At 32.0% G+C, this 26,891-nt stretch overlaps 1 protein-coding gene across 2 annotated transcripts; it reads left to right on the top strand.

The window, feature by feature from the left end:
* Positions 1–1,291: 1,291 nt before the first annotated feature.
* Positions 1,292–24,804, top strand: LOC143066841 (uncharacterized). 2 transcript variants are annotated; one of them, XM_076239664.1, is made up of 10 exons: positions 1,428–1,445; positions 2,606–2,693; positions 3,509–3,763; positions 12,060–12,312; positions 13,765–14,054; positions 14,649–14,795; positions 15,212–15,549; positions 16,309–17,568; positions 21,837–22,068; positions 23,491–24,804. In XM_076239664.1, exons 3-10 carry the CDS (start codon positions 3,527–3,529, stop codon positions 24,436–24,438), a joined length of 3,705 nt encoding a protein of 1,234 aa, XP_076095779.1. In that variant the 5' UTR covers positions 1,428–1,445; positions 2,606–2,693; positions 3,509–3,526; the 3' UTR covers positions 24,439–24,804. The 2 variants fall into 2 exon arrangements, with proteins under 2 accessions (XP_076095771.1, XP_076095779.1); XM_076239656.1 differs by lacking the exon at positions 2,606–2,693 and having other exon boundaries at positions 1,292–1,445.
* Positions 24,805–26,891: the final 2,087 nt, after the last annotated feature.

Below are 26,891 nucleotides of genomic sequence, written 5' to 3'. Positions count from 1 at the left end.
AAAGAAAATGTCCCATTTATAATAGTTTTTCTGTTATGACAGTAAAATTGTATTTAGCTTTCTGAAAAACAGACATTATGGATAGATATAGAAACTTAGTGTTCAACGAAATTCATATAACTTTAGGCTTATCATATTGTGAACTCCCATACCTAACTGTGAATTTCATTAGGCGCTACAGAAGGTTAATGTATCCTGTATCCCACACGACATCTCGTATGAAACAAGTCTTTCTTCAGTAGATGAGAGGGGTCAACTATGATAGGTAGATGTATGGATCAATAGGGAAAAAGGAACACTCAGTAAAATTGCATTAATATATCAACATTGTACAATCATTGTATGCTGAATTAGTTCTACGGATGGACATCCAATCCTGTGCAATTGGTGTTCAACGTTGGCTTATTTTAACAATTCACATGTGCTAGAGTAGACTTCTGAAATACTGATTATGTGTATCAGCATAGCTTTGATTCAAAACCGTTTCGGAACACTGGAAATCTCCTATACACACCTGTTATATCACTTCTCTATTTTAAGTCAGCTGGTATTTTTTATTGACGTGTTCCAAGAAGCTATTATACTGATCGTACGATTGATGTGTATCACATTTAAATGTGTCCTAGTGTATATATTATATTCTAGTTGATGACGAATTTAGATAATAGAAAAAATCAGCAGGTGTCTTCTAAAGCACCTGATATTACAACCGGTCTAAGACGGGGTTCGTGTTGCTCAGTCTGTAGTTTTCTATGTTGTGTTTTGTATCCTGTTGTTTGTCTTTTAGTCTTTTTTTTCCTTTTATGATATGACTTTGTCAGTTAATTTTCGACCTATCAGTTTGTATCTCAGTTGGCCTCTCATTTATCACTAAAATTTTAATCAATTTTGTAGTGCATTTCATTGTGAAAAAATATCAAAGAAATGTTCCCTTCTTATATCAACATGAATATATTCAGTGTGGACGTACCCGATAATGTATTATCAAGTATGATTTATAACGTATTTTGTTACAACGAAAAACGAGACGTTCAAATACATTTATAAGGCATTTTAAATATAAGGTCTTAACTTACTGTACCTGCCAGCGTTAGCTATAATTTATAGAAGGTCCTTAATATTCACGATGTTGGTATCAGTTTCAATAATCTGTTTAAGAGAAAATAAAATAAGAATTAAACAAAAATAAAAAAAAAAATGACAGAAATGCTAAATAATACTTTATTGACAAAGAGCCGTTTGTTTGTATCTACATAAGCTTAACGTTATGCTTGGCAATATATATTAATTTGAAAGTCAATTGAAAGAAAGCATGCAAGCCATACTAACATTTGTCACAATACATTGGAATGGTTGGATATGCATTTTTTTGTGTAGCCCTATACGTTAAATGTGTTATATCATGGAATAAGGCATTTTGTTTAGATTGATTAATTTCTTGTAAGGTAAATATATAATTGGTTTCAAATAATTTTATATAAAGAGTTAGAATGAAGATTTTCATTTTCAGTATATCTTCTAGTATTATCAGAATGTACAAAGATACAAATTCGTTGAAAACCTCTGAGACTTACATTCAACTGTTTAAAACATAAACACGTGCATGTGAAAAAAGTATTATCCCTCGGCAACTCTTAAATAACGTTGAGAAAATCCAGCTGATTATACCTACCCCATAGTTTAGTTTCAAAAGAAGTTATGTGTTCATATTTATGTACACAATATACCATGCATCATGTCCCTACATTTTATTTTAACCCTTTTTGATGTCGACTTCTTTTAAATAAAGCTAAAGAAACCGGCCAATTCTAAGAAAACTGTGCAGCAATTATCAGGAATCGTGTGTTGTCAGTGTTCAATATTCAAATGTGTTCACCGAAATTGCACTACTTTTAGGTTATTGAGGGATACTGGTTAATCTCATGTAGACGAACCATGAGGCGCTCGTCTTCGTCTACAAATAAGAAAGGTATTTGATATATCATGAGTAAATGATAAGCCATGTATCTTAGATGCGTAACAGATTGATAATGATCGCGGTGACTGGTTGTCCACTACATTACGTTAAATGCCATACCGTTTCATAACAGAAAAGATTTTGATAAATGGTTAATCTTGAAATCGACGGGAAAATAAGGGAATGAAACGACAACGGTCTAATTTAACTTTTTTGGATTCGAGCGTCACTGATGAGTCTTTTGTAGACGAAACGCGCGTCTGGCGATTATACATATTTAGTCCTGGTATCTATGATGAGTTTATTTACTGGGGGTTTATTGATATGAGTGGTTGTTGGTGTTGGGTTCATTGCGTCTCATAGATTCTTCTACACCTGTAGTCTTTGCTTTGTCTTTGGTTCTGTCTCGTAAATTTTAAATCAGTCCATAAAAGTGAGAAGATACGCGCCATAAACCCCGTTGTTACTCATCTCGTTCAAGGATATTGCTTGTTAAAAGCCATGAATTCGTTCAACCATTGATTTCGTTTTGTTTTCTTTGTTGTCAGTGTTCTTGGAATTTCGATTTTATGAATGTTTATTGTTATGTCACTATGTTTTAAATTTCATGTCATAACTAAGACCTGATTTTACGGATTTTTAATTTAGGATCGATAGAATCTTTTCCGAAAGCGGTATATTTGCTAACCTTCTTGGAATATTTCAAGCCAATTTTCATAACTCTTCACTTATTAAGGTATGTCTTTTTCAATTTATCAGGATTTAGATCTCTAAATAAAATGTGTAGTCTTTTGTACTGTCTATTTTGATAATAAACTTGTTAACTAGATTATTGTTTTCAAAATTATATGCAGTTTTTAAACAACAAACAACAAATTATAATCAAATAATGTTTAAAAATCCAAAATTTAGCGATGGATTCTCCTAAGTGGAAGAATTTTGTAGCAGTTGATTTTAATCGCCTTATATGCTTCATAAAATGCCTTGGCCGTCAAAACAAATACATGTAAAACACAAACAATCGCCAAATCTATACAGATCTCTTTATTCGTCGTTTACAAGGACGAAATGGAACCATTTTTAAAGACGAGACAACGTTATCATATTCTTAAATATCATGTGTAGAAGCCATTTAAATAATTTTGTTTGAAATAAAATTCACAATTAAACATGTGCAGTAATTAGGTAACTTCTGCCCTGTCATGAAATATCAGCAATTATTTTCGTTAAAATTATTCATTTATGGTGACTGTAAAATAAATCCGAAGAACTATCAATACTAGGAAGTGATCAAAATCTATGTAGGTGTGTATATTCAATAAACTTGATGTGTGTCTTCAAATATAATGAGCCACTACGGTATATTTGCATAATATAATTGTCAACAATACAAACTTGAAATTGTAAACCAAACGTCTTTGTGAACCACCATGCATAAAGATTTAAACATTCTATACACAAAACTTGACGATACCCGGAACTTTAAAAATGTCGTCATACAACTAAAGATGGGTGTCTAGTATGTATATGGATTTTCTTTATTTCCTTTAGACAAATTAAGAAGGGAAAATGGCTTTGGCACCGGATGATGACAATACCAAAACGTATAGACCTGGACCAGAGAGAGCGCAGACATTTGCTATTTCGCGCGAGAGCATTGAAGGGGCAGACGACTATGGCGATATTTTTGAAATTGCTGACACGATGGGTATAGATTTAGGCGGTCTTGACGAAATAGAAGATATGAAAACAAGGCTTATACTTTTCTACAACAAATGTGAAGGTGAACCCAATTACAAGGATGTGGTAAGTTATGATTATTGTAAATAAAATTATGAACTATCTTCTGTGTAATTATGTCATGTGGTATCTCTATTTGCAATTATATAATGATCATTATATGTATACACCAAAATGCATTCACACAATCCTCATGACACTGTAAATACTTCGGCTGTTATCTGCTCTTTGGTCAGGTTGTTGTCTCTTTGACATATTCCCCATTTCCATTCTCAATTCTAATTTCATACCAGAGGTATATCACAAATGTCATCAACATAAATAAGAATGGGCATGGATAAACGTCAAAAAGACAGTAACAAAAGAATAATATATCGATATAAAAATGAGAAGATATGGTTTGATTGCCAATGAGACAACTTTCTACTTGAGACCAAATGATGTATAAATTAACATCTGTATATCATCATACGGCCTTCAACAATGAACAAAACTCTATACACACAGTGACTATAAAAGACCCTGAAATGCTCAAACGAGAAAACTAATAACGGCCTGATTTATGTACAAAACAAAACATTTGACAAAAAACAAATATGATGTTTAAAAAGCAAAAAACGACAACCACTGCATAATAGGCCCCTGACTCCATACAGGGAGACACAGAATGTGGTGGGCTAAACATGTTTACTGGCTCCTACCTGGAACAGGATTGTAACAGTTAACATCAGAACAAACAATAAAAATCAGTCGAAAGGGGCTTTATCAGATTGCTACAATGCGCAAGAAAACCTTAACAAAACACAAAAGACACAAAGCACATATCATATTTCTTGAGCTACTGAAAGCTCGTTCAGAGCCATTACCAACCTTGTTGTAGGTTAGGCTGTTCGGGATGGTGAAAAACGCTGCCACCACTGCTGTAAAAATGAAGTTGTCATAGTCGAATCCCCATTCATATACCTAGATTCACAAAATTTCTATGTACGTTAAAGAACCTTGCAACAAATTTTCCCATATTCCAACATACGTTTTTTTGCACTGATAGACTACATTTCTTGTCCCATCCGAATTGTTTAAAAAATAACCTGTGGTATTTATTAATTTGTGCTTCGTCTTAAATATGTATAAACTATTTACCACTTTCATTTAAACGAATAAAAATCAATTATTTTTTTTTCTTCATTTTTATGAAGTCTGGTTTTAAAGAATGTTTTTCAATGGCACTATGATCTCATACGTTGTAATACTTTCCTCCTAACTACTTGGTCAAACATGCATCGGATACATCAGTATTACTTATAATCTGCTTTTGTAGCAAAGCATTATGCACATTACTATCACATATATAGTTGCCTGTGGACCAGAATGATTTATATGAAAATGTACAGTTTTTTTACTTTTATAACGTTACAACCCCCCTCCCAGAAGGCAAACTGTTCGGGATCAATGGATTGTTTTACTCCAACACGTTGTATTTTTAAGCGTCATAAACATTTGTTCATCGGCACTGTTTATCCTGGATACTAGTACATGAAATAGATAATCATACAACGTGTAAACCCGCTGCATTTGTTTGCACCTTTTCCTATAGGTCAGGAACCTGTTGGTCAGTGGTTGTCGTTTGTTTGTGTGATTTCATATAGATTAGACCATTGGTTTTCCGGTTTGAATGGTTTTACAACAGTAATTTTGGGGGCCCTTTATAGCTTGCTGTTCGGTGTGAGCCAAGGAACCATATTGAAGACTGTACCTTGATCTATAATGGTTTACTTTTATAAATTGTTACTTGGATGGAGAGTTGTCTCATTGGCACTGATACCACATCTTCTTATATTTATTTATATGTAAACCAATTGTCCATAAGTTTGTATTTCAGCAGATTGACAAGATAGTCCAGAAATATTTATACAATAGAACTGTTTGATGAAGATAAGAAAACATTGTTTTTAACTCTATATTACTCTTGTTTTATATTTTTAAATTTTCGAATCAAAATCATTTTCAAATGGAGGCTTTTTCTGTACAGTTGTCAATTCAGAACTAGTTTGATTAACTGTTTCTAAATAGAACTTCACGGCTAAATGTTTTACAGCAATTGCACATTCACACTGTAAACCTAAATTTACCACATAGTTTCTTTTTCCTTATTCGATCAAGGGTTCAGTAGAGGCATAATTGGGAGTGTAACGACAACTAAAGCAAATTACATAATTATACATATATATTTTGATCAAGATAAGGCATTAATATATGTAAACTGTTGGAATTCCGCTTGTTAAAATTTCAGAGGTCACTACACAACATAATTGCCGGTGAACCTTACAACTTAACTTAACAAAACGAGAATAACGGGGGCCTACAGAGGTTGAGATTATAAACTACAAATATTCCATGTCTGGTTTAACATTCATAAACCATGTCCTTTCAAATATAATGGAATTTAATGCGGCTGTCATACAAGTGTGAGGTTTAGCTAGCTATAAAACCAGGTTTAATCCACCATTGTCGACATAAGAAAATGCCCGTACCAAGTCAGGAAAATGACAGTTGTTATCTATTCGTTTGATGTGTTTGAGCTTTTGATTTTGCCATTTGAATTCGGACTTTCCGTTTTGAATTTTCCTCGGAGATTTGTGATTTTACTTTTTCCCAACGTTAAGTAATATCTTCAATTATATATTAAAAGTAGTCGGTCACCGTACTTTTTTCTAGCTTCAGTTTATACTTTTATACTTTTATAAATATTCTACACAGAAAGATCACTAATATGTAATATTTAAGAAAGAAAACTGAATGATAGAATTTTGATATAAATGAAGAAAAGAAAGATATTATAAAACAGTTAAAAATAAAAATGAAAAAATTGGAAAACAGCATCCTTTTTCCCTTCTAAATGAAAATGTAGATAAGCGTTATTGGTACACTTAAATGCTTAAAAGTCCCGAGAACACTTTGAAGGCATCCACGTTATAAACAAATGACGAAATAGTTTTATACCATATTTGTTATTACAAAAATATCATTTTGAGATTGATTCTTAATTCTAACTGTCTTTGTTCACTCATCATTGTCAATATAATGCAATGTTATGCGACTGTCTTACAAGAGAGAGGTTTCTCACAAACATGTTTAACTCCGCCGCATTTTTGCGCCTGTCCCAAGTCAGGAGCCTCTGGCCTTTGTTAGTCTTGTATTATTTTAATTTTAGTTTCTTGTGTACAATTTGGAAATTAGTATGGCGTTCATTATCACTGGACTAGTATATATTTGTTTAGGGGCCAGCTGAAGGACGCCTCCGGGTGCGGGATTTTCTCGCTACATTGAAGACCTGTTGGTGACCCTCTGCTGTTGTTTTTTATTTGGGCAGGTTGTTGTCTCTTTGACACATTCCCCATTTCCATTCTCAATTTTATTAGCTATCTATAAAACCAAGTTTGGTCTACATAGGGAAATGCCTGTACCAAGTCAGGCATATGACAGTTGTTGTCCGTTCGTTTGATAATTCTAAGCTTTTTATTTTGTCATTTGGTTAACATAGATCGACTTTCCGTTATGAATCTTCCTCGGAGTTAAATATTTTTGTGATTTTACTTTTTCCTTATTCGTAATCGGAGTCGGAGTTGGTTCGGCATTAACTTATTCCAATTATCTTATAGACATGTATGGTCACATACTAGAGATATATGATTAACTACGCAATCGTTCTACACTATTCAGAAAGAGATACTGTTTGTGACTAGCATATGTATCGTGTTATGTTCGAAAATAGATTTTTAAACCACCTCTATTTTAAAATTGAAAGGATTATAACATGTTTGATTTAAAAGAGTTCAAATTTGATAAATCTTTAAAAACAAGATTTATAGGGACGTTAATAATTTACATTTGGAAAAGTGTTTTATTGCAAAGGGTTTGTATTTCTCACACAATCAAAATAATAAAATTAGTATGTTTGCTTTTTTGAAAAGTGAGAGTTTATACAAAATGTATAAATACCCAAAGAACATATTATAGTTTGAATCTTGTACTTCCACATATATAAGATCTGTCACTCGTGAAAAAGAACTATATAAAATTTATAAATTTCGATATAAAATGAAATTAATGGCAACTTTCACTTATACAGTGGGGAATCTGATGTTTAGTAGTTGTCGTTTGTTGATGTGGTTCATAAGTGTTTCTCTTTTCCTGTTTTTTATATAGAATATACGGTTTGGTTTCCCGTTTGAACGGTTTTACACAAATATTTTTTGGAGCCATTTATAGCTTGCTGTTCGGCGTGGGCCAAGGCTTCATGTTGAAGACCGTAATTTGAACTATAATAATTTAATTTGATAAATTGTGGCATGGATGGGGAGCTGCACTCATACCACATCTTCTTATGTCTATGTTATATTTTCTTGAAATGCTCAGAATATCTTTCTATTTCTACTTGATCATGCATTGTCTATTAACCTGCAGGTCTTATTTTATATGTTGTGTTAATTGTAAATTGACGAACAGAATATTTCAACAACTTCAGCAATTTTGACTATTATTGTACCGAAAACTTTTAATATTAACAGAAACACTAGTAATATATATTTCAGTACAGTTTTATCCACTATCACGTTATTGGTACACATATTAATTTTATAGTCACAAGAACACTTTGAAGGCATCAACGTCAGAAAAAAATGCCGAAACAGTTTTATACTACATTTGTTATTACAAAAATATCATTTTGAGATTGCCCCCTTTAATTCTAACTGTCTTTTGTTCACACTTCGTTGTCAATATATTGGAATTTGGTGCGTCTGTCATACAAGTTAAAGGTTTTGCTAACTATGAAACCAGGATTAATCCACCTTTTTACATAGGAAAATCCCTGTACCAAGTCAGGTATATAACAATTGTTGTCCTTATGTTTGATGTGTTTGAGCTATTGAATTTTCCTCAAGAGTTCAGTATGTTTGTGAATTTTACTTTTCCTCATTCGTTGTTGTTCGAAGTTGGTTCGGCATACGCTTATTGTAAATATCTTATAGACATGTTATAGTCACACCTTAAATAACGAATAAATGATAGACTAGGCAATCTTTCAAAACTATTCAAAAATAGATACTATTAATATTTGTGATTAGCATATGTATCCTGCTATGATCTAGAATAGATTTTAAAACCATCTCAATCTTAGATTTGAAAGGATTACAACACATTTGATTTTAAATTCTCAAATTTCATACATTTGTAAAATCAAGAATTATTGGAACGTTGATAATTTTCCGTTTAGAAAGAAACATTTCATTTCATTTCATTTCTTATTGATTGTATTTCACCAAACAATCAAAATATTAAAATTAATAAGTTTGCCTAATGGGAAATATTTTTTAATACAAAACGGTATGAAATGTACAAAGAAGTAATAGTAGTTCCACATAAAGATCTGTTAATCGTGCAATTAACTGAATAAAATTTTTCACCTTGTACGGCGATGTTCTTATTTTTTGAAATGCTAAAAATATCTTTTCATTTCTATTGAACATTGTCTATCAACCTTCAGGTTTTATTTTATAGGTTGTGTTAATTCGAAATCGACGGACTGATTATATTTCAACCTCTGCACCAATTTTGACTATTACTGAACCGATACGTTTTGATATTAACAAAGCCACTCATATATATCAAAATATGCCAAACAAATTAGAACTCTTATTCTAATTAAACACTAATTAGGTTCAAACTTAACATTTCCTATCAATAGAAATATTTTTTTATTATACTTGATTATTCATTAACTGGAAGGGCGTAAAATTTCGTTATTGTTTAAGGTATTTCATGTATTTTCCTTCAAATAAAAAGGGAAAGTCCCGTAACATAATTTGTGGATAAAATTGTAGAAATCTTTTAAGCCTGAATGCTAACTTACTGGTTGAGGTATTTTTTAAATGAATTTCATAGATTTGGAAAGGGGCGCAGTTTGATAATGCATGGCTCTACTACACACGAATATGAAGAACAACAGTTTAAGAAGTACATGTAGTTGATAAAAAGATATAAAACGACTTCTCAAAATTATATTCACATGTCTTCACAAATATTGATTTTGTTTATATCAACAGACTAGACCTAACATTATAGACGATTCGTAGTGTTAGTCATTTAATGTTCTATATCTACTTTTGATAAAATGGAAAAATTGTATACTTGTGATCAATGTATCTCCACATGCAACTATATTAAATAAGAAATTTCTACAGTCTACGAGTGTTTGTCAGAACAATAATGAAGACCAAAAGTAACAACACACAAGTTGAGCTCCAATTTATCAAAAACATATTAAAAGATAGGAAAAACTTTTAAATTGTCTAAAGAAAATAATTCATTTTTAAAACAAAGCATACGATTAAATATATTAGACCAAATAGGAAAGTGAGAAAATAACGCGTTATTGAACACAGAGGTCAAATTTATCAGGCGGAAAATGATGACACAATCGGTATTAATTTCGAAGATAAGAACTAAGTATTCAAATATCTGCAAAGACGTTAGCAGACCCATGTTAATATTTAAAGTTTTAAGGTACAATATCGGTTTTGAATATTTGGAAAAAAATTTGATTTTTGAAATAACAAAAATTGCATATTTGCCTTAATTCAAAGCTTTTTGTAAGTAAATAACTCTCTGTAAATATTAGACCAATTGGACAATTATAACCTTGTTACAGTGCACATTATATCAAATTATGGAAAATATATTGCCTTGTATCGTGTCTTGTGTTGACTAGTATATATATGTTGAACATTGACAGTTAAAGAACAATACTTTGATAGTGTGGTATCTTCACTATTTTTTAAATATTTATATCATAATTGCCATGAAGCCATGCAACAGCTTAATTATTTTTGGTATAATTTCAACTCTATCTAAGAGTAAAACTGAGCAAATCAAGCATATATAGAAGTTTTTTCAAATCATGATCTCTCTCTTATTCAATTTAGGAAATAATTATTAAAAGAATATTTTTTTTTTTTTTGTATTGTAGTGAAAAGTCGGAAATCTTTATTTATTATCATGTTTATCCCCAAACAATTTAACAATTTGTCGGTTCTGAATTGTTCCTGTATTATCATATAAGTTACATGTTGTACCAGACATGATTCATTCATTTATTGTATATGATGCAGTAACATTGCAAAACTGTTTCCCTCTTATTTTATCATTACATTAATGGTTATAAAGTGTGTATTTTTACATTGAGTTTTGTTGATTGTGAACCCATCTTTTTTATCATCCTTTGTTGGTTATACATTGTATTATTAAACAAATTATTTGTATTCAAAACAACGTAAATAAGCACGAAAGGCGAAATAACATCAAAGACAATCATAAAATTTGCTTCCTTGTTTGAAAGAGGAATATTTTATTTGTATAACTCATACGGTCTTAAATTTATAAGTTTAAGTACAAAGGGTTATAGTAAACCATACATATATACTATTTTATTCACATACTTCCATCTACATCTATTATCATTCTAACATGTATAAAGCGACATCGTTTGTAATGTTCATCTTGATTGGATGACGTCACCAATTTTGACAAACACGTACTCGCAACCACAGACGACGTGTGCCAGGTTTTATATGTATGATTTGACGTTGTTTTCTGTCAGTTTCATTATAATGGAGATAACCATGTTGTATTTCGACGGCATCAATTGGTGATTTGATGGTCACAAAAACCCGTTTACTAGCTCTGCTATCGCGGATCACCAATAGGTGCCGTCGGAACTTAAAATATTATACAGTTAACTCCTAAATAGATTGTGTAGGAATAAAACAATTTCTCATATGACCCCTTAAGATATCAAACATGGTCAAACATGTCCGCCTTGTATTTTTTATTTGGATAAATGAATTTGCCTACAGTGAGCTGGGACGTACCCTTTCTCGTACAAAATCTAAATTAATTCTATCTAGTCTTTAGAATGAAGATTGAGAAAAGTAAACTGATACTCTAAAACTTACTTTGTAAAGTATTTAATTATTTATTTGTATATTGACCTTCGTAAAAGAGTCACCTATTGTTACTTTAGAAAATAATATAAATCATCGTACAATTTGATATTCTCTATTTGAATGTTAAATGGAAAATCAAGATCTATTTATCATTCCTCGTATCCTAAACAGAAGCGACGTATATCTTTTTATATTTATAGTGTCTCAATAGGTTGTGAAAAAATAGTCGAAGAATCTCTTGTTTTTTCCCTCTAGTACTCCCTTAATTGATTTATTATTTCCTGGTCTTGTTGTTTTGCTATTAACATATGTTTACTACTGTTTTGATTACAATGATGTAATTTTAAATTTTTCTTCAGGTTGGGAACTCAATGGTGTCTATGAGAACAGAAAATAGAAAGAAAAGAGAGAAACTGTTAAAACTTCTGACGGACACCAGAGACAGACTAGGCCCTGTTCCCGCAGAACGTTCTAAAGACGGGTTATCGAGGCGTGGAAGTGCTGTTATCAAAGGTTTCCTTAAATCAGAAGGAACCATACAAAACTTAGATCTAGATATCAACAATAAGTTAGAAGCTTTAAAGCGTGACGACTGTACTATCGTAGTTTCTGGTTTGTATTTATATCAAATTAAACTTAAAATATAATATAAAATATAAAAACCACACCATTATTATCAATGATATATGTACCAAAATGACAAAAATGATTATGAAAAGAGTGACAGTGAAAGTTGCTATATTATTTTGCTACTTGGTTAGATTCATGATATCTCTATTCTATATGACCCAGTAAAGAAGATCTAATTTCATTGATAAAATGAACAAAACTTTTTTTTTTACCTGAAGGCAATGTAAAAAAAAATATATCTAAAGATTATGATTTCAACCGTAAAAATTATAAGAAATTATTTATCATATTAATGCAATCTCTCAAAACATATTGCGCATTTTTGCGCCTGTTCCAAGTCAGGAGCCTCTGGCCTTTGTTAGTCTTGAATGATTTTTAGTTTCTTGTGTGTAATTCAGAGTTTAGTATGACGTCCATTATCATTGAACTAGTATATATATTTGTTAAGGGGTCAGCTGAAGGACACCTCCGGATGCAGGAGTTTCTCGCTGCATTGAAGACCTATAAATGACTTTCTTCTGTTGTCTGTTCTATAGTCGGATTGTTGTCTCTTTGACACATTCCCCATTTCCATTCTCAATTTTATGTTGTATTCGATTTGAATTATCAATCTTGTATATGATTTCAAGTCTTCTCCAGTTACATGTAAACATATGTATTATCACAAGTCTATCATAGTGTGATGTTGTCGCATATATTTCTTCTTGTTTCAAAAAGAAAAGGACACATTCCTCTATTGCTTTTAATTCGTCGGGTATGCTTTATTTAGATGAAAGAAAAAGAACATTTCCATCTTACTTTTCATTAAATATTATATTGATTAAAACTGTTTGCACGTATAGGTGAGAACACAGTTTTCTCTAATTCTATGAAAATTTATCCGTTTCCGAAACCATTGTATAAAAAAAATTAATCAACGTGTGGTTGCTGGTGATCTCAAAAGATCATTGGATGATTTTGAGGGTCATAACCTTTTTAGACAACTGGATGAATCAAAATATTCTAGCAGGGCTGCGTTCAATATCGTAGCAGCTACGTAGTGCTATATAGATTTTGACTATTGAACGTGTAGCTATAGACTAGTTGTAACATAAATATTGTTAGCAGCTACGTAGCCGCTACGTAGCTGCTACGATATTGAACTCGACCCTGGTGTTAATGAAATTGACAACTTCGTAGAATGCGAAAGGCACTCGAAGGGGATTTTCGTTCAACAAAGTTCAGTAGAGAAACATATTCTTACATAGTTAATCGGGGATTATCGGATTTATCCAATTTCGACAGTTAAATTATAAATTTTAAAGTCCTCACCGAGGCTCGGACTTTAAAATTGATAATTTAACTATCGAGATTGGATAAATCCGATAAGCCACTGGTATCAATGTAAGAATCTATATTTATCAATGATTTACACTTTAAAGTATATATTTGCAGGTGAAACCTCCGCTGGCAAATCCAGTATTTTGAATTTGATGTTTGGCGAAGAAGTGGTTCCTACTTTTTTTGGAAGCTGCACATCTGTAATTACTCGAATTTGTTATTATAAACAACGACGAGCCAAAATAATATATAAGAATGGAAAAGTTGAGAAAATTAGAAACATACCACCCGGCGAAATATGTAAAAAGCTGAAGCCATTTGTATTTATTGAAGATGAATCTGAACGGGAATTGGCAACCCCAATCAAAGAAGTTAAAATTTATGTACCAGCTAAAATTCTAGAGGTAATGAACATTTATATATCATGAATCAAACATTATAACTGTACATGACCAAAAAACTGTTGGTTTCTTGTTATAGTATCTAAACTATATTTTACTCATAACTGGTGTATAAGCTTTCTGACAGTAACGTTTTAACTCAAGGGAAACAAACTTTTTTAACAGAGTCAGATGTTGTAAATTAATGGTGTTTATCTTGATTAATATATCTGATCTGAACATGCAATACAATTAAATAACGGACTAAATTTATATGTATGAGAACTAGTAAACAGGATGGAAAGTTTATCTGAACAAGCTAGACTTATAAGACATATTTGTTAATATTAATTATTTCGTTGTTACTAAATTTCAATGCTATTTATTTCTGGTATATACTTAATTATAACTGATCCTGACCAAAAACTGTTGACTTCTTGTTATAGTACCTAAATTATATTTTACTTGTAACTGTTGTTTTAGCTTTCTGATAGCAAAGTTTTAACTTGAGGGGAAACAATGATAATGTTACACCATAAACAATAGTCATTGCTTTTATTTGCAAAGTACCTTACTCCCGGTCTAAACAAATCCTTTATTATTATGATTTACTTTCAGTGTGGACTTGTTGTTGTTGACTCACCAGGAATAGGAGAAAATGATGAAATGGACAAAGTTATCGTAGACTTTGTTAATGAGAATCCGATAAATGGATTTCTGTATGCCATCAAGTCTGATAATGCTGGAGGAGTTGATGAAGACAGGGTAGGATTTTTTTTAAACCACCTGGTAAAACAAAGGAACAGTTTGATCGTTTGTAAACTTTAAAGAAAAGGTCGCCTTACAATCGACTGTGCCTACTGGGCTACACTTTGCCTTCGTCATCATTTAGTCAATTTTAAAATATATAACAGTCGAGTCCGTAATCAGAACAATACGACTGCTACTGGTAAAAATGTGACATTAAGATCTTTGGAACCTCTAAGTTCACTGTATAGGGTTTAACAACATACGTATCAAAGTTAAAATGTATTAACATAAAAACATAAAAATATGCATGATATCAGTAAAAATTGAGTCAAAGTTTTAAACACAAGAAAGTATGAAAAACATCTAGCAAAATATCTCTAGAGTATAAACCAAGAAAGTTTTATGAGAATTATTTTGTTTTCATTCGACAGCTTATAGGACTTTTAAAAGTAATTTTGGAGACAGAAAAGCAGAAGACAGAGAGGGGAATGTTACCATTTGAATCCACGTGTGCTCTTTTTGTTTGTAATTTTTGGGATCTTATCGCAGAAGATCAAACTGAGACAGTATTTAGTCATGCATATAACAGACTGAAATCAATATGGCCGAATATGAAAGAATCGCAACTGATGAAGTTTTCTGCCTTCAAAGCAAAGATGGAGTGCGACATTGACCCAGACTTCATCGTTGACAATTACAAACAACTTCTTGATAATATCAGAAACGTGTACAATAAAGCAATGGATATCCGTGTTCTTTCTACCTATAAGTGAGTACTTTGGTATTTCACTTCATTTCATTAAACAATGGAGTATCATTTTGAACGAATATACATATATTTTTTTATATTCGTGGATTTCGTGGGTACAGGGGAACCACGAATTTAAATGTTCAACGAAATATAAATTTTCTACAGAAAAGTGTGCAGACTTTGCCAAAACCACGAATCAAGTATCCACGAATATGCAAGTGTTCATTAATCCACGAACATTGGTACTCACGAAAATAAATGAATTCACAGTATCAAGTATTATGATCCTAATCATTGGCATAGTTTTTAAAGGTTGATAAAGTGGACCAATTTATAATACCCGCTACTGATATACATGCATCAAACAAATCTAAAACTCTACACTGATATATGAAAAGTTTATTTAAAGTGCTGTAATAGTAGTTATCATTTTCATTTGTGTGTGTCACTGATAAAAGCAAATTGTCGTGCATCAAACCATTTTTGCACAACTTGCTCCTTGAGCCAGTGTGTATTGTCATAAATTGATGTTTTGTATGTTCCCATTATAACTTTTTGTGAATCTGGTTTAAACCAGAATCTAGACATTTCAAAAACAAACTTTCCCAAATTTTGATGATGGTGCATTATAAGTAATATATGTAATTTAGGCAGAAATGATGTAATACAGTAATTCTACTATGAACTGTTTACTCTTAACTTTTCTCAGAATTGTAGTCATACAGATAAGACCATTCATTAACGACTGAATAAAATTGCTTCTTTTATATCATTTAGATGGCTTGAAACTGTTTTGAAGAGAAGCGTTCACCATTTGAAAACAATAGTACATAGAATTGACAATTCCGAAAAAGACTTAGAAACAAAGATGAGAAGTGTTTGGGATAAGCTTAACACTCTTAAAATGAAATCTGAGCTTACTATAAACGAACTCAGAAAGCAAATACAAGAAGAAACTGATGAAATTTGCGAAGAATTTGGTACATACTTGCAGTTGCCAAAAACTCGAATGGCAATCACTTCTTGGATTGAAAATGAATTGCCAGATATTGAATTTTTCAAAAACTTCGAGGAATTAAAGGCAAACATGGAAGATTTGACAGTCGCCAGGATTTCAAGAGAACTAGAGAACTGGGAAGACGAACAAGGAAAAATTAAAAAAGTCAGAGAAAATGTCGAACGATCTATTCAATTTAGGTTAAATATTCTGGAAGATGAACTACAAGTTATTGAAGATGACCTGCAGTCAGACGCAGGAAGCATAACATCTGAAGATTCAATCAATCCGAAAGTAAAACAAGGCAGAAGATACTCTATTCCAATCGGTGCCGTTCAAATGCAAATGTCAAAATTAGCACTTCCGGTTAAACTTGTTAACAGAATGTTCAAACCATTTGGAAAGGCTGGAAAAAGGGTTACCCATATTTTCTTTGAAAATTATAATGAAGGGAAACTCAAAGAGTATCGTCGGGATCCAATAACTTGGGCAAAAAGGAGGTCGGAAAAGACTCTAGATAATTTCTTAAATGATAAACAGGAGGATCATCTTAGAACAGTAATAAGTGAATTTATGAAAGAACCAAAAGACTTTCTTAAGGATATCGAGAGGAAAATTCCAGCCATGGTGGAAACAAACCAGAAAAATATGGATCACATTTCCATGTGCCGAAAGGAGGGTTCATCGTCTCGTGAAGTGTATGAACGGATGATGGAGAACTTAGAGCATCTAAAGCGAACGGTAACGGACTATGGTGAAGGTTACATTTTTGTAAATGACTTTGGTGTTGATGACATTCAAATAATTAGTAGAACACTTGGAGAAGGACGATCATCAGTGCCGTTTGATGTTTCTCAAATGCTTGAAAGTATTGCATCATCTACAGCAACATGGAACCAGAAGGTTATTCCTAGAAGTCTATGGTCGGCACAACAGAATGGTATTCTTATGGCTAACAACAAAGAAGAACCAGTAACTATAAGGATATATCTAACAAATGCCAGAATAGAAAATACAGATTCAGAAGTGGCTAAATTAAGGTAATCATTAACATAGTTGCACAAAACTAATCAGAAAGTCAATTTTATCAAAGGCACAAACTTTTGACTTTACCAATATTTTGAATAGTATACATGTGTATGTATGGTAATGTATCGTGTAACCGGGCGGGGACGTTTAGATATTTTCATCCTCTGGTTCGTACCAGTTTCCTGTGATTTGAAAAGCAATTCAAAAGTTCTAAAGTCAATAAAAGGTTTACACTATCACTATCAAATATGAAACAAATACTATACTACATCAAACGAATTTCAACATCTAACCCGAACCTGTTGAATTAAAACTGTATAAAACCCTTTCTGTCCGATACTGTTTAAACCAACTGTTTGAAACTATAGTCTGAAACCTAAATATTTGGAACTGGTCTGAAACCTAAATAGTTATCAAAGGTACCAGGATTATAATTTAGTACGCCAGACGCGCGTTTCGTCTACATAAGACTCATCAGTGACGCTCATATCAAAATATTTATAAAGCCAAACAAGTACAAAGTTGAAGAGCATTGAGGATCCAAAATTGCAAAAAGTTGTGCCAAATACGGCTAAGGTAATCTATGCCTGAGATAAAAAAAAATCCTTAGTTTTTCGAAAAAATCAAACTTTTGTAAACAGGAAATTTATAAAAATTAATGTTTGGAACTGGTCTGAAACCTAAATGTTTGGAACTGGTCTGAAACCTAAATGTATGGAACTATTGTCTGAACACCTAAATGTATAAAACTGGGCTAAGCCTTAATGTATCAAACAGGCTGAAACCTAAATGCATAAAACGGAGGTGAACCGAAATGATCAAACGGGCTGAAACATAAATGTATAAAACGGGGCTGAACCTAAATGTATCAAACGGGCTGAAACGTATCAAAACGAATGTATGGAAACTATTCCAACTGTTGTAAACTTTCGACGTATGAAACTTTAATATTAAAATATATTTATGAAACTGTTGGAACAGGGTAGCATTAAGGTATGGTTTAACAGCAAACACTCACTGCAATAGTGTGAGATGTGGAACGCAAAACCTTAGCACTAACCCTGTTTATACAACTTCTACGGAACCTAAACTATCTATATCTTCTCAGCAGGTTTCAAACACTCCACTTTGTTTGACTTATCCTGCTACTCGTCTTAAACAATTAACTGTTTTAACTTTCTGCTCTTCTCCTTGCAACGTCTCCGTATCAAATGACAACTTGAACTGAGTAGCTACCCACTATTTATACTCCCAACGCGGACCTCGAAGAAAGCACCCTAGCAACAATTATACAGGTAAAGCGTCTAATAACCAGGGATGGGGTAATTAAAAATGTAATGGTAATTAAGTGTAATGCATTACAATTTTCCATGTAATTGAATGTAATGTGTAATTGAGCATTTTTTTAATTACATGTAATGGTAATTTAATTAATTACATTGAAAAAAGCATGTAATGCTCAATTACTTTTGAATTACATTTCAATTACATGTACTTTTATTGTGTTACAGTTAAGGATTTGTGTTTAATCATATAAATTGTAAAATTATATATATTTTTCAAATATTAATATCAATGCTTTTTTGATGTAAGAAGTCTGTAATTTATTCTGAAGTTTTTATATCATTTATTTGACCTACAGATTTTTTTTGAATAGTCTTATAATTTAAAAAATGTGATAATTATACTTGTTCAGTTTTTAAGAGAGATCTTTAACTAAATAGATTGATAAGTAATAAACACCTTGTTAAACAAAAACAATAAAATGTGTCACATCTTTCTGAGACAGTTCATTTAGAATTTAAAATCACTACATACAATCATTTTGTCAAATTAGTATACACAAAAGGATTATAGAACTTAAAATTAACAGCTGTAAAAACAAACAGCAATTCATCAGATTAAAATGTCCAGGGGCAATGCCACTATTACAGATATTTTATCTAATTAGCAAAATATTGCTAATATTTAGACATTATACACATTGTTTGTACTAAAAATTATTGTGACAAGCACACTTTTTAATATTTTTAAAGTAAAATAAAAAAATATTTTAAATTCATTTATAAATTCTTTATTCATATTATGTTTAATTCAAATGAGTTCATTTCTGAGATGCCAAAATACCCCTTGATGTATTGGCAAGTTAATAGGAACAAATTCCCTCTTCTATGAATATAATGATCTTCTAATCATAAAACTTCCGTGTCCTGATCAAGCAATATCTTGCACAACATTAGCTCCTGTGTAAGACTATTTTCAATGGCTGTTTTCAGACTAGAAGATTCAGACTAATTGACAAAACATTAAAATAACTATTTTAAATGATTATCAAGTGCAACGCTTAAACTGTGCTTACATGAATATTTTACACATGCATTATATAAACATGTAAAATATTGTTAAAAAATATCATGATGAAATGTAATGTGTAATTTAATTAATTACTTTAGTAAAGTAATTGTAATTTAATTAATTACATTTCAAAAACTGTGTAATGTGTAATTAGTGTAATTGACCATTTTTGCAATGTAATGTGTAATTTAATTAATTACATTCCAATGTAATTGACCCCAAGTCTGCTAATAACCAAGGATGAAGGGATGCTTTTAGATACAGTTTTCAACGATAAAAAAATTAAATTTGATACTCATATAGAGAGATATCGGAAAATATTTAACTGTAGAAATATTATAATATTCTTAAACAGTAAATTCGTAACAGTTATATATACTGTCTCACGTCAAACTACCAAATTCCTGCAAAAAAATATATACAAATCAGTTTGCTTTAAACATATATCCTATTTTATCTTATACAAGTAGTCGTAAATTCAAACAAAGTATAGCCAAACAAATAAAGGGAGAAATATTTCTTATTTAAAAATGATTAATTGCAATACTCATATAAGAAGACCCTATATCAGTACTGAACGAATAGCAATGAGAGGAAGAACAATGATCAAGAGTTGTTGACGTATTTTCTAAACTATGTTAACAATTAATCTAGAGTTGTCTTTGTCTGTTGTTAATTATAATTCACGAATACCAAAATTAAAATACTACAGACTTTCTGTATATTACACTCATTTGTGTAGATGTTCCATCCTCTGTATTTCATTTACAACTTATACAAAAACAATCCTTTGAAATAAACATACATTTTATAACAACAACTTGTATTTACATTTTCATTACTAGTATATACATTTTTACTTTGTGGCATTACTTTGGCTACAGAGTTTTCTATAATATTTTGTTGAGGCGCCAGGGTGACTACCGATTACCTATACACAATGGCTATCAGCTGACATATGTTGACATAGTGTCATAAAACCCTTGGTAGTTAAACACAGTTACAACACCACCTACCATGGGGAGTGACCGTGGAAAACACTCGTATTACCAATACTCCAGTTATTAGTGCCCCACCTGCTGGCAGGTGTAGGCCTCCCCTCTATAAGATGAGGTGGAGGAGGTCCCAGAGTCACCCATCTGTAGACCCGACTGTTACCACTAACCACATTTTCCAAACCTGCAAGCTCAATAAACTTTCCCTCCCAAATTTTTTCCTTAATTTTAAAAGGCACATGTTCCCCCACTGTGTCATGAATGCTAGATTCTTGTGACGGAGTGAAATCAATGGAACTATTTGCAATTTCAAAGTTTTGGTGTAACGGGTCGTGCTTTAAAGCGGGTAACGCTCGTGCAGTCTCCTCCGACTCATTACCTGATGAGAAATCAGTAGTTTTCACCGGTCCTTCTGCCACTTGTCCGGCCCCTTGTGTTTTCTTGGCAGTTCTTTTCCGGCCAGCTCCGTCCTTCTTTTGGGGGATTTCTTCGTCCTGCCCTCTCTGTCCTCCTGTCCTGCTAGCCGCTCTACTCTTCTTTCCCATGGCCCTTGATTGCGATCCTATGGCATTTCTCTTGTTTGGCATCTTTTCTTTTTCTTTTAAAAAGTTTAACTAATTTGTGTAACACCTGCTTTCTAGCCGACAGCAAATTAACAAGTGCCCGATACGGGAATTCCAAAATTCTAATTCAAGCTGATACGGGAATTCCAAAATTCTGATTCAAGCTACAAGCGCCCTCTATGGCTATGCCGAATATGGCAATGAGCTACAGGCTGCAACACCCACGCACCCACACAAATATTTGATTGAATTAAACCAGATTATTGAAAATATAAAATTTTTATAATCTTTATTAATTGACAGTAAAGAAAAATTTTTTTTTTTATTACTTTAACATCTAGGATGTTTATTATTAACTGATTTCAGGCTTTTGAAGAACGAAAATGTTGCGGAATTGTTAGGAATCCAGAACTCAGATCACCCAACACCAGCTTTTGTGTTTCATGGACATCTTAGACCTGTAAGTCGGTTCATAAGAAGCAAATTTATGAATTTTAAGGAAGATGTACCAAGAATATTACACGAAGTTCTATACGGCCTTGAATACATACACAGAAAGAAAATGGTCCATATGGAACTGAATCAGAATACAATTGCGGTAAATATGCATAATTAAGATATAAGTTATTTTGTATACTTAGTGTTGATCATGTCTGACAATGGTAACAGTAACAAACGTCTAATTATAATACTAATCGATATAAGTTTTATTTGATACAAATAGTTTATCACTACGTCTTAGAAATCAATGTAAGATGGTGGCATGAATAAACATATGACAGTTATTCATAAACAGGATAGAAAAACGATATGCGTGTATCATATTAATGCATTCAATCAAAGCGCTTCGTCTAATAGGGTACTCACACAAAGCCAGGTAAATAAAATACTATTATTTTCCTGAAATGAGTATCAACAGTTTCTATTTTCAAAAACGCTGTTCTGTTTAACACTGTCTTTCGAATATTATCAGTATCATCGGTAAATTGATATAAAACTAATACTATAGGCTTTAGGGAGTTTTTCAAACAACAGCTTTAATTTTACAATAGTTTATGTGTCCCACACCGTCAAAAGTATCAAAATGGAGTACGGCCAAATTCACATAAATTAAATTCAGACAAGGATAATTTCCTAAAAACGTATCGTGAAATATTAACTAAAATTTACATTTACACCTATTATGCAAGCGGGCACTTTGAAGTTGTAACACTATAAAAACAGATGATTAAACTATATATGTCTTAAACAAAACAAAAGCACAAAAAAATAATGTTTTTTTTTTAAATTAAATAAATTTTGAAAAGACCGTTTATCAAAAAATATATATAAGAAATACATTCTTAACTAAAATAAACAGTGTGTTGAAAAAAAATATGCATTATGAAATTACAAAAATACTGAACTCCGATAAAAATTCAAACAGAAAGTTTCCAATCAAAAGGCAAAATCAAAATATTAGATTACACATCGAACGAACAGATAAAAACTGTCATATTCCTCACTTAGTACAGGCATTTTCTTATGCAGAAAAATGGTGGATTAAACCTGGTTTCATAGCTAACTAAATCTCTCACTTGTATTCATTCGGTCACAAACACTTTTTTTCAAGAACATGTATAAATTTCAATATAGTGTCAAAATTGCATTCAACGGTAATATATACTATATTATAAAGTGGTTAATATGATTTTAATCAAATGTGAAAAATTCTTGACAAGTGTTTTAAGACTTTCATATAGATTCTTTGGTATTCATTATTTCTAGATAACTTTCCGACTTTGATCTTTTCAGCGAAACGAATATACAAGAAATGTGTGGTTACCTTTTAATTTGTACCACTCATATAAAAGAATAAAAACCTCATTAGGTTATAATAAAGTTATTGTTTTTCGATTGTTACATGTTAAATGACAAAATCTACTTGATTTAGATGCTGATACCTATGATAAAACAATACCGCATGTCTCCAATAGTAATAGTCATTGTAAAATAACCCAGGTATATTGTTCCCTTTTAGATCGACGACAATCATGTTGTTAAACTCTGTGGAGCATGCCAACCAAGGGTTGCTCCATTACCAGTAGATAAGGATAGAGTACTTGCGGGAGACTTCGTTTACCTCAGTCCAGAAGTTCTAAATGGAGATCTGTATGTTGCATGTGCGGACATTTATGCTTTTGGTCTCTTAGTATTTGAGATTTTAGTGGGACAAGCGTTTAAAGACCAACGTCAGCAACTTCTTTCGGAATTCATCGATAACTGCAAGCCATGTGCTTTAAATGGCTGTCCTTATACACTAGAAAATTTATCTCAAAGCACAAAGGACATAATACAAGATTGTCTTGATGAGATCTTGGAGCGTAGGCCTTCTATTGAAAATCTCAATCACTCTGTTTCTAACATTAGAAATGAGCCTGTGTTAGTTCGATTGCAAGAAATGAAAAGAAATAATACTACGGAAAAAAGGACATCGTCGTTTTGTTACGAAAGACTACGCAAGGAAGGGATGGCAGAGAATCAACCTGGTGTCCTTAGAGCATCCCAAGACATCCAACATCAGATAACAAAAGAAGTTGGATATAACAACGAAACTTCAGCAAGTCTAAACATGGATAAAACAGTGTCATTCTTGAGGTCGTCATCAAATAATCTAGGAACAAAAGATCTCTTTGACAATAAATCATCAAGAATAAGAGCTCCTCTAACAAAACAAATGCGACACTTCTCAGTTGAAACAGAGCGTTATGCAGGAGAACAAAATGATTCCAAAGCCGAACAGAGTAATCGGTCCAAAACGACCCGAGCACCCCAAATTAGCATTCTGAGGTCCTCATCTGAAACGCCACAGTCGATAGGAGAAACACCAAGCGAACATCTAGTAGCAAGAATGACAAAATCATTAGAAGAAAAAGAGGAAAGTGGATCTACTGGGTCACAATCTCCAAGCCGATTACGACAATCATAAAGTAATGCCCACTGTATATGATATCTAACTCATCGCAGACAATCATAAAGTTACTTATTTCATACAAACTGTCTTATATTGAAATTCATAAATATTATCATAGAATGACCACCAGCTAATATTTCATTGTATTATCAAGTATATTTTTTATGTTTTTAATAATTGATTTTGATAGAAACTCACGACTGAGTGCGCAGGGTTATTCTTTTTAAAGTGGTAGGGTGTACAAAATATTCTAAAAGTCAAAGCATTTTCAAATACAAAAATGTGAATATGTTTTATATACTTGGCTTAGTTTTAATATAAAAACAAGTGTACTTTCTTGTAAAAGAATAGCCATTCTACTTTTAAATCTTCATAATTTTACTACTATTGAGTTATTTTCTTTGCCGATATATTCTCGTATGAAGTGACATTAACTTCGTGAATTTTCGTTAGAACTTAGACATCTACACAGCGCAATCGCAATGGAAAAACCGTGCTGTATGAATACAAACAAACATGGAGGTGATGTATAAAGTAATAACTGATGCTTAAAAACTTATATACACAATATCGTATAGTTACTGTTGAGTAAAGTTAAAATAACAAATTGAAACTCATAGAAAACATATAAAAAATTATCATGGCTCTAATAATACACTTGTTTTTTTAAAGTTTTCCACGGGCTCTGTGTTGATTGTTTATGTTAATCAATTTCACAATCCGGTAAAACTTCAACAACAATATCGAAAGTTAATGAGCTTGCGATCAAAAAGGATTAAATGAAATGTTAGTTGTCGATAATACACTATGGATTCGTGATAAATGTAAAAAAAAATGGTGCATACAGGACTTAATTTAGTATGTATGCATGCATTTGTTCAAAAATTTCTACAACATTATAATTACAAAAAAGTCGTTTCATATGACTTTGACATACAATTTTCCATATTTCACTTTTTATAAAAGAGGGACGAAAGATACCAAAGGGACAGTCAAACTAATATATCTAAAACAAACTGACAACGTCATGGCTAAAAATGAAAAAGACAAACAAACAACAGCACACATGGCACAACATAGAAAACTAAAGAATAAACAACACGAACCCCACCAAAAAACTAGGGGTGATCTCAGTTGCTCCGGAAGGGTAAGCAGATCCTGCTCCACATGTGGCACCCGTCGTGTTGCTTATGTGATAACAAATCCGGTAAATAGTATAATTCCGTAGGTCACATTCATGAAAAGGAAGGGCATTGTAGTTACGACGTAAGGAACATATCCGATATCATTTGTGAAACGGTTGTTCCTTAACGGTAAACCAACTCGTGATGGCGTCCGTAAAATTTAAGAAGGGATGATTTAAACTTCACCATTTGGAACTCTTGGTTTAATAGCTTCCTTGTGAGCAGCAACCCTCTATCAAGAAAATCATGATAGGAAATGCAAGCACGGGAATATCGTATCAAGTGGGAGATATATACCCCGTATGCAGGTGCTGCTGGAATGTTGCTACTTAGAAATGGAAAGTTCACAATTGGAAAGCTGAAATCATCTCTTTTGTCGTAAAGTTTTGTTTTCAACCGACCCTCATTGTTTATTTCTAAAAGCATTATAAGCTTTTTGTACTTAAAGAGAATGGCGAGTAAGATAAAACATTGCATTATGTAAGAGTGTACATCATTTTAATTAATATTGTATGTATAATAAATGAACATAATAGTTCACTCAGCCAAGACAATCATAATGGGTTCATTTAGTAAGTGACTTATTTCAAAAGGAAGTGTAGAAATATATTTATTACAAACATTGTCAAAACATTAACTTGAATTTCAGAGTAAGATTAATAAAATATTCAATAAGCTTTTTTTTCAATAATGGAAGGAATTCACGACAGACTTTGGATCACTTTGTAAAATCATTTTTCGTGTGCTAAGCATCTTTTTGTATAATAATCATAAATTTTACCAATACTTGTTGGAGTTGCATAGTTATCCTAGGAATATATTACCTTAGCTGTATATGGCAAAACTTTTAGAATGTTTGGTCATCAATGCTCTTCAACTTCGTGCTTTAGATGTCCTCTTAATCTTTTTTTTTATATCCAATCGTCACTGATGAGTCTTTTGTAGACGAAACGCGCGTCTTGCCCAAATACAAAATTTCTATTCTGGTATCAGTGATGAGTTCATTTACATAAAACATTATTTTTATTCAACCTCCAACGAAATGCAGCAGGAAATATTCTTAAATTTGGGTATATTAATCATCAAACTATACGGTTCTTCTCAAAGGCAGCCTTGAAGACGAAACGCGTGATTCAGGCGCATACAAAAAATTGCAAAAGTGGTATTTATATTGAGTTTATTTGTGTATGATGCCGCTGCTGTTGAATATGAAACTTGAAAGAAATCTTAAGTTCAATGAGAAATTGTGATTTATTTATTATTCATTAATTTTCATTTATGATT

Source organism: Mytilus galloprovincialis, chromosome 1 (assembly GCF_965363235.1).
Source record: "Mytilus galloprovincialis chromosome 1, xbMytGall1.hap1.1, whole genome shotgun sequence".
In the NCBI taxonomy this organism is placed as follows: domain Eukaryota; kingdom Metazoa; phylum Mollusca; class Bivalvia; order Mytilida; family Mytilidae; genus Mytilus; species Mytilus galloprovincialis.
Note: the sequence above shows the minus strand (reverse complement) of the source record. Positions and strands in the feature narration are given on the sequence as shown.